Raw genomic sequence first — 18328 nt, 5'->3', positions numbered from 1 at the left:
TCAAGAGCCGCTGGGTGTGCAGGCAAGAATTTGCAGTAGATGAGAAGCAGGAAGGGAGGATACCTCCTTGTCGCTTGCTCCCGTGGCCAGGTTGATGGCGGCCCCATCAAATGAGAGGACACAGCAATGGGAGGCTGTTTAGGGCTCGACAGGTGGTGAGCTGGACTTGCTCTGTTTAAGGTACCAGAGAGTTAGCTGTGGAATGACCTGTGAGCTAAGGACGACACCTCCGGAAATTCCAACTTGAGAGAGAAAGCAGTGCAAGTGCCTTATACATGGAAAGCAGAGGGGACAGTCTGAGAGGTAACACAAAACACAGTCCTGGCCTGGCACAAGCCATGAGAGGAGCTTCACAAAGAAGGGAATGACTGATGTTGCCGGTTCCCAGTACACCAGGGAGGTCCACCATGATAAGAACATCTTGTAAAAACATCTTGTCACGTGGCCAGCTGGAAGCTTCTCACTGAGCTCTGTGAGAATCAAGCTTCTCTTTCAAGTGCACAAGGAGGAGTGCCGGGGCTGGTGCAGTCAGCTGAGCATCACCCAATTCTTGGTTTCGGCTCAGGTCATGACCTCAGGGTCATGAGATCGAGCCCCGCATTGGGCTCCATGCTTAGTGCACAGTCTGGTCGGGATCCTGTCTCTCCCTCTCCTTCTACCCCACCCCCCAAGTAAATAAACAAGTCTTAAAAATAAATAAAGCGCACAAGAAAGGAAAATTTAGAGAAAAAAGCAGCCCACAGAGAAAATAAGTGCACCTCTCCTCAAAGCTGGGAGGCACCCTGATCTTGGGTGAAGGTCCAATTTGAGGAAAGCTGGGGTTCTCTTCTTGATTTAATCAAAGCAAAATTATTCAATTTCTAAAACATTAAGAAATTCAGCCCTTTAAATTCTAGGCCAAATTTATTAACTCTCTGGACAATATTTAAGAACTTCCCTTTCATCCTCCCCAAATCAATAATACCAAGCATACGGTTATGACATTTTTTGCTACCCCTACCCTATATTCAAAATGTAGTAGTTGTTACATCGGATTGAAATAATATTAACTTTTAATTTTTTTTCTTCTCATTAAAACTTTGCATTATTTCTTTTAGGACTGGCTCACTTTTTCAAGGTAAAGGAGCAATAGATCTATTGAAATATGCCTGCTATTTTAGGATATCACTCAGGTAGTACTTGTTCCTTGTCAGATACAACAATGAAATCCAGTTCTTCAACATATGAAATTTATTATGATATTATTAAGTATGATAAGTCTGCTTCCTTGGGTTGTAGAAATATTAGAATTTCTAATTTTAAAAAGATAAAATTTGTATCTTTGTTTCAGATGCCAATATACCATGTATCAGCCTACATCTGGGAGCATGGATTCCTAAGTAGAAAGCAAATTCCTGCTCTTGCTACTTTTTTCTATAAAGCAACATAGATTATTTAAAAGTACAGGATCATTTTAATCAACTCATTCCGAGTAATAGCAGAACAATAATTCCATGTGTTTTATTCTAAACAGATCTCGTTTTGCCATATTTAAAGACTATATACAAATTCTAACACATCTTCCTCATCTAAATAACCTACTTAAAAGAGACAGCATGGAGTAGGGAAGAAACAAACAGCAACACTGGAATTAGGCCTGAATGAGTCCTTGCTCCATGACCTCCAACTATGAAACATTCGGCAAGTGACTCAATCTTTCTGAGCCTCAATTTCTCCATCTGTAAGACGTAATTAATAATATACATAAGTTAGTGAGTTTAGGTTTCAGTACATCCTAGGGGTCCTGAATAATCCTTCTTGGTAGTTATTACTTCTGGCCCACAACCCCCCACAAGGCTCAGGCTAAAAGAAAATTACCAGATTTTGTAGGATTTGACCACTGTAGGCTGCTTCCATGTTGTCAGTGAACGTAACAGAACCCATTCCTACATTCTCTGTCCCTGGCCCTCTCTCCCCAATGTCCCGTTCATCAGCACGGGGACAACTCAGCATTCCTGGAGCACGGACCACACCGCCACAGGATTCCCAGAGGGCTGTACATTCATTCTCTTCTGGGGCTCAATTTCTCCACAAATCCGGATTATTGCTTTCGTCCTAATTGTTCTCAGGGATGCTTCCTACCTCATCCCATACATATTCACACAGCCAGGAACTAGAACGTATAGATATGGGGAGAAGGATAAGTGACCCTACCAACTTTCAGATGTCTTTCTGAGTATCAACTGCTTGAGCTCCAACTTAACTGATGCATTTAAAGACTTAGATGACAACTTGCCATTTTAATAACAGTGTCTACTAACTAAATAGAAGTCCATTTGGACTTTTCACATCCTAGATATTTGCTTTCCCACAAAAGCATCAACTAACTTAATTATGGCTTACAGGAAAAATTACAGTGGGTTGAAGGAAGAGCTTAAAATAGGATTTCAGTCAACCTGAGAACTGAAATAGGAGAGTCTGATGATGGGTGTATATTATATAAAGTACATCTAAATATTCAATCTTGTACTTAACTTTAAGGGCGGGGGTGCGGAAGAAACCTTGTTTATGCCAAATAAAAAACTTTGGTTATTGAACTAAAAATAAGCTTTACATAATGGATCCAGATTTTAACTATGTAATAACTTGTCAGCAGTTGGCCTTCTAAATCAAATTAAATGTGTCGATGAACTAAAATACATGGCTTGGAGTTTGAAATAAAAATGTTACACCAATGGAAAAAGGGAATCTTTGAAACTCATCTTTTCAAACAGAAGCATGTGTAGAGAGAAATTGGTAGCAAAGAGAGGATGAATAGATAAAGAGATTAGTCTTCAGTTTCCATGCATCAGAAGGCGAAACGATTGCTTACATATAACCCAAACTGAAATGAAAATCTTTTGGAAAATCTATTCTCGAAATGGCTCTTTTATTTTTTTTTTTATTTTTTTTCCCCCATCTGTGGGATGTTTTTATTCAGAAATCATTCTTTTCTTCTGGGGTGTGCCATGACATAATGGAAAAAGCATAATTTTTGATAAAATCATGCCTCCTCCATTTATTATAAGATACTGGACAAGCTTTTCTCATCTGTAAAGTGTCTCATTGTGAGAATCATGAAGATACTGTTAATATATATTTCAACACAAAGCCTGGGACCTAGTAAGCATTCAGTGTCTCTAAATCATTGCTGAAATGGACCCAAAGAGTTGAGAATTTGTTCTCTATTCTTTTTTATTATTATTTTATTCCCATTTTTTTATTTCAGTATTCATAGTTTTTGCACCATACCCAGTGCTCCATGCAATACGTGCCCTCCTTAATACCCACCACCTGGTTCCCCCAACCTCCCACCCCCCGCCCCTTCAAAACCCTCAGGTTGTTTTTCAGAGTCCATAGTCTCTCATGGTTCACCTCCCCTTCCAATTTCCCTCAACTCCCTTCTCCTCTCCATCTCCCCATGTCCTTTATGTTATTTGTTATGCTCCACAAATAAGTGAAACCATATGATAATTGACTCTCTCTGCTTGACTTATTTCACTCAGCATAATCTCATCCAGTCCCGTCCATGTTGCTACAAAAGTTGGGTATTCATCCTTTCTGATGGAGGCATAATACTCCATAGTGTATATGGACCACATCTTCCTTATCCATTTGTCCGTTGAAGGGCATCTTGGTTCTTTCCACAGTTTGGCGACCGTGGCCATTGCTGCTATAAACATTGGGGTACAGATGGCCCTTCTTTTCACTACTTTTAAAGAATTAATTAAAAAATTTTTTTTTCTTGTCTGTTACTAGATAGAAACCTTGTCAAATTAATTTGTTTTAAGAACATATGACTTATGGGGTGCCTGGGTGGCTCAGTCAGTTAAGTGTCTGCCTTCGGCTCAGGTCATGATCCCAGGGTCCTGGGATTGAGCCCATCCTTGGGCTCCCTGCTCAGTGGGGAGCCTGCTTCTCCCTCTCTCCCTGACTACTGCTTGTGCTTGCACCCTTTCTGTCTTTGCCAAATAAATAAATAAAATCTTAAAAAAAAAAAAAAAAAAAAAAAAAAGGAGAAGAGACACCGGGGTGGCTCAGTGGGTTAAGCCTCTGTCCTAGGCTTAGGTCATGGTCTCAGGTCTCAGGATCCTGGGATGGAGCCGGGCTTCAGGCGCTCTGCTTGGCAGGGAGCCTGCTTCCCCCCTCCCTCGGCCTGCCTCTCTGCCTACTTGTGATCTCTCTCTCTCTCTCTCTGTCAAAAAAATAAATAAAATCTTTAAAAAAAAGAAAGAAAGATAAAGAAGAAAAATGTATGACTTAAGTTCCATATTTTCCCAGCAAGAGACATCAGAGTTTCAAACAACTTATTATTGGAAAGGATAACCGAAATGTTAATAGGATAATGCTTGTCTTTTTTTAAAGATTAAATTATTCCTAAGTGAAATGACTTAGGGCTGGGGACTCCCGGAACATTCTCTCAATACCAAAAAGGAAAAATGGGTGCAATTATGTGCACCTCCCAAGATTAAAAGTATCCCCTTCAAGTTTATTTCACTCACAGAAAAACTGAATGACTCTTCTCTAAATCCTTAGAAAGACATAATTATCAAACCTCCACACACATAAGAATAGATATTTTTCCAAAAAGGGTAATTACTCCAAGAAACTTTTTCAGTTTTCTTTTATTCAGCTGGTTAAAAAGGATATTTATAAAGGCAACACAGCCATCTAGTGGGCAGATTTTTAACAGCGGATTATTTTACTTTGGAGAGGTTTTAAGTTGATGAAATAAAAACTTAGGCCAAATAAAATACTTGTTTTATGACACATGATTTTATTTCTCACATGTCATACGATTATTACACATGATTATCAAGAGCAGGGGGAATATTATTAGGGACTTTTTTTTTTAGACAAGCATTGTATAACATTTCCAGACACAAATTTTTAGCCACAATTCCCATCCCCACATACACTATTCAAAACCAAGCCATTTTACCAAAATGTATACATAAAACTGATGATGTTGAAGTCAAAAGCTTGACTATAACTGATTTGTTTATGTGAGAAATTATGGATGGCATATGGTTACTGCCCCACCTTCTGGTGTCTCTTCTCTTCCATTTGTCACCTTTTCTAAGCAAAGAATCAGTGCTGTTCTCCTCTCTGCACTCCCTTCTCAAAGTTACTCTGCTGATGGGAGCAAGCTGTCCTGCGCAGGAGGCTTTTGGCAGGAGGAACACCTGATCCGCAGTCATGAGTGGTATCTCCTCTTTTCTTCCTCATTTAGGCTTTGCAGTCAAAACCATCTGTAACAACTATTTCCTAGTCATCTCAAATTCCAGGGAATTGAGAAATTGTTTCTTGCCAGTATCTACCCTATATTCAGTTCTCTGGGCAATAACTCCCATAGCCTGATAGCCATGGGACAATGCCAAGAGAGAAGGTATTTGTGTTCTGGTTTGCATTACAACTGGTTTGTCCTAAGAGGGTTCCCTCTTCCAAACATTGAAGAGCAACCAATCTTTGTAAATAACTAAAAAGGTTAAAGAAAAAACAATTCTTTTATATAAAGAGAAGTGGCACTGAGTAGTGAAGATGAACATGAGACCGGAAGTCAGAAGATGTGAGTTCAAGGCCAGCCCTGATATGATTTAGTTGTGGAAACGGTGTACATCAACCTTGGGGACTGTTTCCTCTGAAATAAAATGGGAATGATGAATAACAAATCCCCTGCTTACCTTGCAGGACTGCTGTGAGAAAGAAGTAGTAAGGTAATGTATGAGGAAGGGTTTTACAATAATGGCAGAGTGTAAGGCTTTATTTCCTCAAGATGAAATTAAAAGGTCTTGGTAAATTTGGAATTGTCATTTCAATATGCAACTAATTTGCCCTTACATTTAATTAAGCATGTGTAATAATTTACCTTTTTATCTCAAGTTTTTAGTCTTGCAACCTTGTGTAGTGGGTCTTAACATTATTCCCAGTAAGAGTGGAGGAAAATAAGGCAATGAAAGGAAAGTCATCTTAAAGGAGGTATATTCTATGTTTGGAGAGCACCTCGTTGTCTTCTTGGCCCGTTACATAAGCACACCTCACTGCCTATTCTAATTTATCACTCCCACCCTGAAACATCTGATTTACCCATTTTGACCTACATTTGTATCATGCCTTTTTACTACTCCAAGCCTCTTACATGTGACTTTCCCCCCTCTGCTTGGAATTCCCTTTGTCCCAGTCTCATCTAAAACACCTGCTCTCGTTGTTCAGCTCAGTTTCATCATTACCTCGTCTGCAAAGCCCCTCTCAATTCCCTCATGCAAAAGTGTAGACACTATAACTACCTGAGAAGCACCGTATGCATACCACTGTTTTAGCCCTCATTGCAGTGCCGTGTGATGCTTATTTACCTGTCAGAGCCTTTCAGTTTTGGAAGCTCTGTCGTATTCATCTTGACTTTCCAACCTAGGCAACATCACCTGGGCCAGGTGTCTCATACATATTTATAAATTGCTGTTGACTCCTAAATAAAGCTGTAATATTATTTTACCATGGTATTTTTACTGGGGGAAGAAATGAAACATATAAAGAATAATGTACCAATTTTTTTTCAGAGCCTGAAGGATGTTGATTCCATTTTTGCACCTGAAAATTTGAGGTAGAAGCTGTTAAACAAAACAAAAGCAAAAACAACAAACAAACAAACAAAAAGAAATGAAACGCTGATATACTGTGAGAATTTTAAAATATTGAATAGTATCTGTCTTTACCAATGACAGCAGATCTTTCTTGAGCCTTGATGTCACAGTGAATTGAATTCAAGGATCATATTGATTCTTTAGCTGAGATTTTGTGTAAATTTATGTGGTTTTGTGACCGGCATCCATCCTAGAGTTACCATGGATACTACAAAGTTTTCATCTTATTTGCAACAATTTCTAGGGCTCTCCCTAAAAACCAGTTGTTTTTCCTACAAAAGTAGACTGTCTTCCAAAAGAGGCCCCGCACACATGCACAAAGATGAATCAGTAGGTAAGCAGCAGGCAATATTTTCCCCACTCGCCCAGCTGCCCTGTAAGCAAACAAAAAATTCACCCACACACAAAGAAGGTATATTTCCTTATTTTCTGTATTTTCAAATGTATTTCTACCTTCTCAAAGTCACCATTCTAGAAAATTTCTAATGGGATTTTAAATGCTTATGTTAGTAGACTTATCCTAGATTACTGGCACTGTCTTCTATAAAATACTCAAGCTTTGATCAGGACTCCCACAGTGAGCACTGTACCTGCATTCTGTTCTCTTTATGGCTTCAGTTGCTTAAAAAACAGAAATGTTAGTTAAGAATGTTACAAACATGGTAAAAGTAAAAAAGCAAAACAACAACAACAAAAATGTGTCTCTACATGACCCCTCGTGACTGTTTGATTTACTTTTAGAGCTCTTCTCAAGCACATGAACTATGTATATGTTGATTTAGAGCAAATATTTCCTGTTCATTACCTTACAAAAAAAAAAAAACAAAAAAAAAACTCCTGTGTATTACTTAGAGCACGACCAGGTGAAACTGGAGACAGACCTTAGTCATTCCTAAAACATAGATGGCAAGCAGTTTAGTACCAATTCCTTTATCATTTCTTCCATTTCTCTTCATCTTAAAGTGGAGTTATTAGCAGTTCTTGATAACTGGAACTTTGAAACCAATTTTTTTTTTTTCCAGAATGGTAGTAAAGGAAAGTTGATCAAAAGGATGCTTGACAATTGCTGAAGTCAATTTCTTTCTACAGGGCAGTATTGAGTAAACACTGAACATTAAGCAGTTATTGAATATCTTTTATAAGCAGTTTTAGTACAAATGTGTGTCCATATTTTGCCATCTGTAGAAATGGAAGATATAAACAGAGCCCAGTATTTCTTGATGATCACTTTAATATGGTGGTATTTGGGATGTTTGTAAATATCGCAGAAACAGATACAGGAGCCAGAATTCATGTTCAGAAACTTGTGAATCATGCATGTGGATTCCAGATTTGTTACTCTACATCAAGGACACAATGGAGAACAATTTTTTTCCCTAAGATATTGCATAAAGTGAAATATAGCTGCGTTTGTGTGCACACTCTGTGGGACACTGGAAATGTAACAAATAAATTCTCAAGGGGTTTATTATTTAATCAGTGAAAACAAGCTCATTGTCTGGCCTTTTTATGGTACCTATGTGTGTGCACACATACACACACATACACACAAAGCATGGCAGAATGAGTATTAATTTCCTATTTAAATACAGTCTTTCCAGAATTTACAAAAATTTTGCGTATTTTATAGATTTGGCATCATGAATTTCTCCCAGGAAATTTCACAGGATGTTGTCAATATGTATTCTTACCTCCTCCCACACACTTTCCCGTAATTACTAGAAAGATATCAAATTCCAGAGAAGCACTCCTACTCAAAGATACTTTGAGAAGGTAATGGGCCTCCTCTTAAACACATCCCTGACCTAAGTGTGTTGCTACATGGAGGGCTGAGGGTTCTAGACTACCTCAAACTACAGCTGTATTCACAGTATCCTCACGCAGAGACATAAACTGTGCTGCCCTCTCTGCATCCCACCTCACTGTTTTCCTCATGGCCGCCCCACCGTGAAGGCTTTGAGGGTTCTAATCCTGGAACTGCCGGCTCTCTGCAGAGCACTGGTCCGTTTGCTGGGTGTTTAACACTCAGCTCTGCTTTCTGCTTCCCGGAATCCTTTGAGCCACACCACTTTTGCAGTTCCCATCGAGCTCCCTTTTCTCCAGGCAGTTCACTTTCCCAAGGAGATTTTCCTGTCTAATCTCAGGTGCAGGTGGGCCGCTCTTCCTTAGATGCTTCCAGCATTCTCTCTATCCTCACCCTTGCCCGTGAGAATCAAAGAATGAATCGATGTTTGGATGCCTGGATGGCTCAGTCGCTTAACGTGTCCGACTCTCGATTTTGGCTTAGGTCATGATCTCATGGGTTGTGAGACTGAGCTCGGTGTTGGGCTCTCACTCTGCGCAGAGCCTGCCTGAGGATTCTCTCCTCTGCTACTCCCCCAACTCATTCCTTCTCTCTCTCTCTCTCTCAAATCTTAAAAAAAAAAAAAAAAAAAAAAAAAAAAAATTAATGAGCCAATGTCTCTGCTTTTCAGAGTAAGAACAATAGCTTGTTGTAATCCTTGTCCTGCTAATCCCCTTCCTTCTCCCACAACCTTTTTTAGTGTCCCTTTTCTGAATTCACACAAGTAGTCTATTGCCTTGACGCCTTTCAGAGAGCATGGTTTTTAATGGATACTCAATAAAGATTACAGATTTGTGTGCCAGAACCGGATTCACATTCCAACCACACAACATATTTAGTATGTGATGTTGGGCCAAACTGCTAGAAGCTCTGTGGCTCACTTTGCTCATCTATAAAATGGGGATAACAAAATTAAAGAGAAAAGGGCACATAATAGGCACTAGGAAGTAATGGTTCCATTTCCCCTTGTTGAATAAATGAATGTCTAACAAATGAAAGACATGTTGTCTGGACTTTTGCTCTCTGACAGGCTCCCGTGAAGCTTCTTGACTTCTAGGCAGAGGGGTCAGTTTGCTAATTCAGTAGCTTGACTTTGCAAGGCTGCTGAGTCATCCCAACCACCCTGCTTCTTTGTTTGTTTGTTTGTTTGTTTAAGATTTTATTTATTTATTTGACAGACAGAGATCACAAGTAGGCAGAGAGGCAGGCGGCGGGGGAAGCAGGCTCCCCGCTGAGCAGAGAGCCCGATGTGGGGCTCGATCCCAGGACCTTGAGATCGTGACCTGAGCTGAAGGAGAAGCTTTAACCCACTGAGCCACCCAGGTGCCCCAACCACCCTGCTTCTTAGTATCACCCATGACCTCCCTCGTTACATCTTGTTTATACCTAGAGCCTTGAGTGTTTCACTCTGTAGGCTGCTGAGGGGCAGTTTCTCTGAATCAGACAATTCTTGTTCTGGGTTACTAGAGCCCATGGGATTATCCTAGCTCTTGTAGTCCTGCAGAACTTTACATCCTAGAGACAGACGCTCCTCTGACCCAGTGCTTCCACCCAGACCCTCACAGTGGCCGGCCTGTCTCTTCCAAGACATTGAAGACGGACTAAATGGGAGGAAAGGGCAAAGACAAAGTCAAATATAAATCTAGTAGTTCAAACTTGAGTGGATGGAGGAGCGATGGTATCAGGGACGGAACACCTAGGATATAGAAAATGATGATATGAATCTAGCAAATTTTGTTTCAGATTCTGAAATATGTTACCTTTTTAGCCATCAGTGGGAGAAAATAAATGGAAAGCAAACTATGAATAGAACTAACCAAAATTCAAGATGACATTACTCCAAGGAGCAATATAATGGTGCCTATCAAATATTAAAGCTCATAATCATGTGAAGTATCTTGGGAGATTTTAAGTAATTAAAATTATGTAAGGACGAAGTCAGAATGTATAACAGGATCCATTTTTGAGGTTATTTACTTCATTATTTCATTAAGTAATTATTTTCCTTTCTTTAGTGAACATAGGCTTCCCCATCCTTTTAAAATGGTGTCATTCTTCGTGTACTTTATATATTCTCACATAGTTGAGAATAAAATTCTCCTGTGAAATAGTTTCCTGCAATTTTTTTTTCTTTTCTTTAAATAATTAGTTTTCCCAAGATAAAATAAAATGTTGTACTGCCTTGCAGCCTCACTGTTAGGAACGAAGAAAGAGGGGAAAATGTGGGAAGACCCACGCATACCACAAAAATGGAGAGCATCCAGGTCTTAGAGGAATGGTAAGTGTGCTTCCCCTTGTAAATGTGTCTGGTACGTGTACACCACGTACATCTACGCAGTGCTGGAACATGAGCCCTTGTGTCCCGGTGCTCCTCGGAATGGTTTTTGAATGCCTTCTCGGTCTGGGAGATCTTATTTTGTGACGGCAACTGCTTTTCATCAATTTTTCTATTAGCTATGTTAAGCTATCAGCTAAAACACTGCCTGAGTTTATCTCTCTCTTTCAAAAAGTAATGACTGTTAAGATGAATTAGCCCCTGATTGCCCTAATTCTTCTCTTTCCGTGAACATTTTTTCTAAGCGTTTCTCTTCCTCAGGGAAGAGTCTGAAACACACAGAAAAAGATATATAATTACCTCACTTAGTCAGAAAGGGCACCCAGCTGGTCCTTGATCCCATTTCCTTCAGAACAGATTCTACCCAGGTATTTTCTCTAGAATGAGAATCAAGTTCTCATTGCAGTGTCTACAGAATAAAATTAAAATACAAGTCGATTAGTTGTATGATGATAGGTGCTTTTTTTTCTGCTTCCTATGAAAAGATTTTAATGTTGGTGCCTCATCGTAATTTTTCCACCTTTAATTTTTTTTAAGTGAAAGAGGAAGTTCAGACATTTTGGATCAGTGACAAATCTATTTAATATACTTGGTCAAAAAAACAAGAAAAAATAAAATATAAATACTTCTTGGACCAAATGTATTTTGGGTTGGAAAATTCTTTTTTTTCTTTCTCTTTTTTAAAAATATTTTTAAAAAAAAATTCCAGTTAACATACCGTATAATGTTAGTTTTAGGTGTATAATGCAGTGATTCAACGCTTCCATACAACACCCTGTGCTCATCACGACAATCGCATTCCTTAATCCCCATCATTTATTTCTCCCATCCTCCCACCCACCTCCCTTCTGTAACCATTAGTTTGTTTTCTATGGTTAAGAGTCTGTTTCTTGCTTTGCTCCCCCCTTTTTTTTACCGCTTTGTTCATTTGTTTTGTTTTTTAATTCCCTATATAAGTAAAATCATATGGTGTTTCTTTCTGACTTATTTCACTTAGCGTAATACTCTCTAGTTCCATCCACGTCATTGCTGAGTAATATTCCACTGTATATATACACCATGTCTTCGTTACCCATTCATCAAGTGATGGACACTTGTGTTTTTTCCATAATCTGGCTATTGTAGATAATGCTGCTGTAAACATTGGGCTGCACGTACCCCTTGAATTAGTGCTCTTGTATTCTTTGGGTAAATACCTATAGTGTCATTGCTGCATCGTAGGGTAGTCCTCTTTTAACTTTTGGAGGAGGTTGGAAAATTCTTAAATAAACCGATGGATAGGAAAGCAAGATTGGGATCAATTTAACCATAAGAATCTCTAAGCTTCTCTTTCCATTTCTTTGAAGTATAACCAAAGGGAGTAACAACTGGTGGTTTCTGCATGAACATAATCACTGAAAACTTAAATATAAGTATCTAGAAAGTCCTCAGTGTCATTATAAAGGCCTTGAGATTTTTAGCTCTAATAATTCCATTCATGGGTAATGCTCTATTCATAATACTTTAATAGAGTAATACTAGAGCTTAGGAAAATATACAAGTGCATACAATTTAGAACCAGTGACAAATGAAAAAGTACCTGTCAGAGAGGAAAAGAGAAGCAGTACCTTATGGCTTTAAAGTTAAAATATACATCAAAAGATATAAATACTTAAAAGACGCAACAAAAAATTCAATTTGCCCTTCAAATTAATGCATAGGGTGTCTGTCAATTTGCAATATATTGTTAAGTTTGAACATTTCTAGGCTTCATTATGAATTATGATGACCGTGAGAAATAGTGTGTATAACCCTTTGCTGTTTGAATGCTTTGCTCCCCAACACACATTTGTGCCTAAACGAATTTTTTTTTAATACCCAGAAGTAGCCTAGTTCTCGCAGATACTTGACAGATAAGAGCAAAATAATTGTCAATGACCACTAGATGGCAGCAAATGAACAGCAATTTCTGTCCTTTCTCCCCTCTGCCGACCAAGTATTCTTACATCAGAGTTGCCTTTGATGATGGCCCAATTCTGTCTTTGCAGCCAAAACCCCACTTCAGATGAAGTCTTGTCCTGGTCTCAAAATTTTGACAAGATGATGAAGGCCCCAGCAGGAAGAAACCTTTTCAGAGAGTTTCTCCGAACAGAATACAGTGAAGAGAACCTACTTTTCTGGCTTGCCTGTGAAGACTTCAAGAAAGAGCAGAACAAAAAAGTAATTGAAGAAAAGGCCAGAATGATCTATGAAGATTACATTTCTATACTATCACCAAAAGAGGTAAAAATCTGGAAAATATTTATGGGCTTCCTAAGACCAAGGATGAACCCAAAGGGACCTCTGTCCACGTTGGGTAATGCATGCGGTGTGGACAGTCTAGAAGGCTTCCCTGGGGAGGTAATTTAGATTTTCCTCTGAGTGCCTACCTGAACATACGTTTGAAGGCTAGGTTTCCCCATTATGCTTTGATCATTTATCTCTCTCTGAACCGTGGGGCTGGCTACTTGCTTTTCAGAACTAACGTTGCAAAGCCTCTTAAATACAGTTTGCTTAATACAGTGACTTACGCTAAAGAGGAAAAGAAGAATTTACTGTGGGGCAGTTTTTCTCTAAGTGTGGTCCCCAGATCTCCTGTCTAAGGATCACCAGGAGCATTTGTTTGAAAAGCAAATTCTAGAGGCCTACCCAGGACTTCTGAATCTGAATTTTTGGAAATAGAGCCCAGGAATCTGGACTTTTAACAAGCTTTCCATGTACACACTAGTTTGAAAGCCTCTAATAGGAGCTTAAAAAAAAAAAAAAAAAGCTACTATGTTTATTGATGCTCATGGTAGAATTTTTATAGGATTAAAGAATGGGCATTTATGACCCATTAATATTCTTAGGAGAGAGATGGGCAATAGCAATTCTTTTATTTATTTCGGTTACTCTGTTACTGAAAGTGCAAGCTTTTTTTTTTTTTTTTTGCCATTTTGCTGAAACATGCCTAATTAATAAGGAACATTTCAAGCAAACAAATTAACACTTTTCCATTAACTTTTTAAAAAATAATTTGGTCCTAAGTAATGCTCCAGCTGCCAGAGTGAAAAGGACTTGATGAGGGAGGAATTAGTAGGGTAGCCAGGCCTCTGCAGTGCTGAGTGACAGAGTTCCACTCCACACCACCCTCTTTTTGTCTTTCCTGTCTCTGTGCACTGAAATGTCCTGACCTGGCTCCTTCGGCTCCACACTCCTCTCCTGTGTGCCCATCTACAATATTCCCTAGAAATTCCCTAGTAATATTCTCTGCTCATTGGGGCTTCCTCCAGTCCGGGATGTGGCCCCAACCTGCCCTACACCCCTCACCCTGAAATCTATAAAACGAATCCACGTCTATGTTTGGAAGGCTATATATAAACTATTTCACTTCTAATAAGGTGTACCTTAGTAAGTTTTAAAAATTTGTTAGTTAAGTTATAGTTGCCATTGGTATTCCAGAGAACCCCAAGAGTATTGTCTCCACAAGATGAGAGACCTGGAATTGGATATACAAAGATTGTTTTATTTTTTTATTTCCCTCATTAATGTAGAGAAAAGTATTCCTGGAAACAAGGTGTGCAGAATTTTTTCTGTAGCCTCAGTGCATTTCTTATAGATGCTACTTTGTGGTTCTAACGTCAGAACTACATGCTTCAGGTTGGTAGTCTATCTGGAAGCTCAGCACCTAGCCACTTCTTCTTGGATTTTATTAGCAGATACATTTCATTCTCATTTTTATTTTAAGTTTGCATTACATGGCAAAGATATCAAACGATCCAAATGTGCCCAATGATGTGCTTCTGTTGCACATAATTGTTGTTTGGGAAGATTATCTAGCTCGTTTCTCTCCCCAAAATATATATTATGTATCATGTGAAAATGGTAATTGCCTCGATTATCTAGTCCATTCTTTGTACTATCTATGATAGGTGTTCTACTTTAAAATAATGTTGGTAGAAAAAATATTCTCCATACGAAGTACATAGAATTCCTTTATTTCACAGTCTTCATTTACTAGTTTTTAGTTTTTATGGGAAACACTTTCCCATTATCTTCAGACTCCCAATTTTCAGGTGTCACGGATTAATGGAGCTTTGTAAAATAAACAGTTTTCACAAAATTACTTCTTGGGGCCAAAGTTTCAAGCTATCTTAGTTATTGATTACTGAACTAAAAACTATTGGATTTTCATTGTTTTTGCAAAAGTAATGGAGTTTTGTTTTAGCCTAATTTATTTTGAATATGAGTTTCACCAAAAAGTCATTAAAATATTATTTTCTGATCAAAAGCACTACCTTCCCTAAGTTAAATGGACTAATATTTAGTGTAACAGAAATATATCTTTTCTCTTTTGTGTATCTATATTTGGGCCATTACCCACTCTTTAGTATCCTCAAAATACCACACACACACAGAGAGAGAAGCAACATGCACATTTTTATCATTTTGCTACTTGTGTACTGACTTGTAAATAACTCTTGACAAAGAATCTAAATGGACTGTACGAAGTGCCTTTTTTTTTCCTTTCTAATTTAATTTTATTTTGTGTATGTGTGTGTTCCAAAATTCATTGTTTATGCACCACACCCAGCGCTCCATGCAATATGTGCCCTCCTTAATACCCACCACCAGGCTCACCCAACCCTCCACCCCCCTCCCCTCCAAAACCCTCAGTTTGTTTCTCAGAGTCCACAGTCTCTCGGGTTTGTTTTCCCCTCCAATTTCCCCCAACTCACTACGAAGTGCCTTTGTTTAGCCAAAGGATTGTTCTCCTGTCAACATAGTAATTACATTTGATCATTTGATCATTGTTTATTAGCAAAAACAAATAAACCAAAAGTAGGTATTTGCAATTATAAAAGAAAATTGTTTATAAGTTATATTTTAAGCCAAGATATAAATATATTTGCTCTTGAACCATGACCTGACTCACTGAGACACTTACAAAATGGCATGCACTTTCTGGCCACCCCAGAGTCCTTTCTAAACTGTTACATCTCACTGACCTCTCTGTGCAAAAAATCTCTGATCAGCCACAATACATTAATAACTGTCTGATGATACCAAGTTGTCACCCTTCCAATGTTGTTTTCCAACACTGGAGAGAATACATGTCACATCAAGACAGCCCTGACCGTATAGTAGTAAGAGCACTGAACTCATCATTCAGATGCATGGGATTCTGGTTCTGGATCTGCTTCAAGCTGATCGTGTGGCCTGGGAAAAATTAGTTCACTTCTCTGATTTGTTGTTCAGTTGCTTTGTTTACCAAAGTAAAGATAAAATGGGACACAGAGACTAGTAAACCAAATCTGGAATGACAACTGTAAGGCTCTTGTGCTACTACTCCATTCTCTCCACCAAGTGATGTGGCTAATCTATTATGGTTCTTACTGCTATACCCATATTCAACCAGAGAATTTCTCTCAACGCAGTATTCAAAGCAGCCAGGCTACAAACTGTTAGAGTTGGGATCGATTTCCCATTTGGGGACTAGATAATCTGGCCTTTCTACCTCTGAAATTCTGTAACTGTTTCTGTTTACTTTGAATATTTTTAAAGAACATGAAAATTTGAATCATTTATAAAATAAGGACTAAATAAAAATTATCAGGATTCCATTCTTAACTAGAACCTCATTTTTCTTCACTATACTCATTTTATCTTAATTTGATAGAGTTATCATGTTCCTCTTGGTTAAATGTAGAGAAAGTCTACATTCTTAAAATTATTTATATTTAGATAACTTATTTTTTTTTATGAAGCCAGTGTGTTTGAAATTATATTTCATTACTTGAAGAGCATGTTTTATGCATTTTAAATAATTTGAGAATTATGTTATAAAATAGATGTTTGTAATCTGGAGACAGTATAGCCTTCATTTTTTGGTATAGTGTATATTTCGAGAGGGAAAGGACAGGTTTTCAATTTAAAAAAAGCGAAACACATAAAGAACAGCATTTTTCAAAAGTAAAATTTTTTATGTGATGTTCTCAAAGACAGAATCAATGGGGGTAGTAAAGAGGAATTTAAGATTGACAGTACTCTTACTGCAAATCGTAGATGCTGATGGCAGTTTATATTTATTAAATATTGAAAAGACAAACCCAGAAAAATTAATAACTTTAGTAAAAAGTCTGTTGGGGTTTCCTGGGCTGGTTCATGTAACTCTTGAACTCCTGTAAGTCTTAGCACCATATTGAGTGTAAAGATTAATTAAAAAATAAAATCTCAAAAAAAAGTCTATTTAAAAGCTATTACCTACCATAAACAGCATTGAGCTGTTGAATAATTATAAATCTTGCAACAAACGTAAAACTGCTCAGTTTTCTACAAATCTCTTTAGTGATGGCATTTTCCTTAACGTGAGCTGTAATTCAGCCCTCCTGATGCTTACCATCCTTATGACACTGAGCAACTAACTCACTTTAGGGGTCTCTGGCCTCAGTTTCCTCATTTTGCAGAATAATGGCATGGAGAAAGCTCAAAAACTCACTAAATCTCTAACTTTATGGCTCTCTCCCATGGTGATTTGAATCCTGTAGGGGTTGTTTGCTTCTTTGATTTCATCCTGAATTTCCAGTTGTTATCTGGGAGGGAAAAAAAAAAAGCAGTAAACCCTATTTAAATTCCAAAATTCTCTAAAAATAATGCATATGTGATAGACATGTGGATTCTGTGCTTGCAAGTATGTACCTCTTTAAGCAAAATTATGTGAATTTAGCACTTTTGATGATATAAATTGTTTTTTCTAAGCAGGACTCATTTGACTGTATTTTTCTAGATTCATTTATTTGTGCCTGCATATTTTCATTCAAAAAATATTTGGCTATTTCCTATGAGCCAGATACTGGGTTAGATGTTGGGAATATGTTGGTGAACAAGAAAAACACTGGCCTATCATTTACAGATCTTACATTTCAGGAAGACAGACAAATCATCTCAAAAGCAAGTAACTAGCAGAACACCCTCTAGTTCCATTCATGTTGTTGCAAATGGCCAGATTTCATTTCTTTTGATGGCTACATACTATCCCATTGTGTGTGTGTGTGTGTGTGTGTGTGTGTGTATAAAACACACACACACACACACACACACACACACCATGTCTTCTTTATCCATTCATCTGTTGATGGACATCTAGGTTCTTTCCATTGTTTGGCTATTGTGGACATTGCTGCTATAAACAACCAATCAAAGAAAGACAATTATCATATGCTCTCTCTGATAGGAGGAATTTGAGAGGGAGGGTGTGAGGTTGTGAGGGGTAGGGAGGGAAAAAATGAAACAAGAGGGAGGAAGACAAACCATAAGAGACTCTTAATCTCATGAAACAAACTGAGGGTTGCTAGAGGGTAGGGGGGAAGAACAGGGTGGCTGGGTTATGGACATTGGGGAGGGTGTGTGCTATGGTGAGGGCTGTGAATTGTGTAAGCCTGATGATTCACAGACCTGTACCCCTGGGGAAAATAATACATTATATGTTAATAA

The 18328-nt window shown here is 38.2% G+C and overlaps 1 protein-coding gene across 2 annotated transcripts in view; it reads left to right on the top strand.

The window, feature by feature from the left end:
* RGS17 (regulator of G protein signaling 17) overlaps positions 1-18328 on the top strand; it is an 86967-nt gene that overhangs the window by 63622 nt on the left and 5017 nt on the right. For both annotated transcript variants that reach the window (XM_032836386.1, XM_032836387.1), the window contains exons 3-4: positions 10691-10780; positions 12865-13099. In XM_032836386.1, the coding sequence (XP_032692277.1) occupies positions 10691-10780; positions 12865-13099 (325 nt within the window). The remainder of the gene's footprint in view (positions 1-10690; positions 10781-12864; positions 13100-18328) is intronic.

The sequence above is a fragment of the Lontra canadensis genome, unplaced genomic scaffold, assembly GCF_010015895.1.
Source record: "Lontra canadensis isolate GAN:19392208 unplaced genomic scaffold, GSC_riverotter_1.0 scaffold92, whole genome shotgun sequence".
Classification (NCBI taxonomy): domain Eukaryota; kingdom Metazoa; phylum Chordata; class Mammalia; order Carnivora; family Mustelidae; genus Lontra; species Lontra canadensis.
The sequence above is the reverse complement of the archived record's forward strand: the minus strand, read 5'-3'. Positions and strand labels throughout refer to the sequence as shown.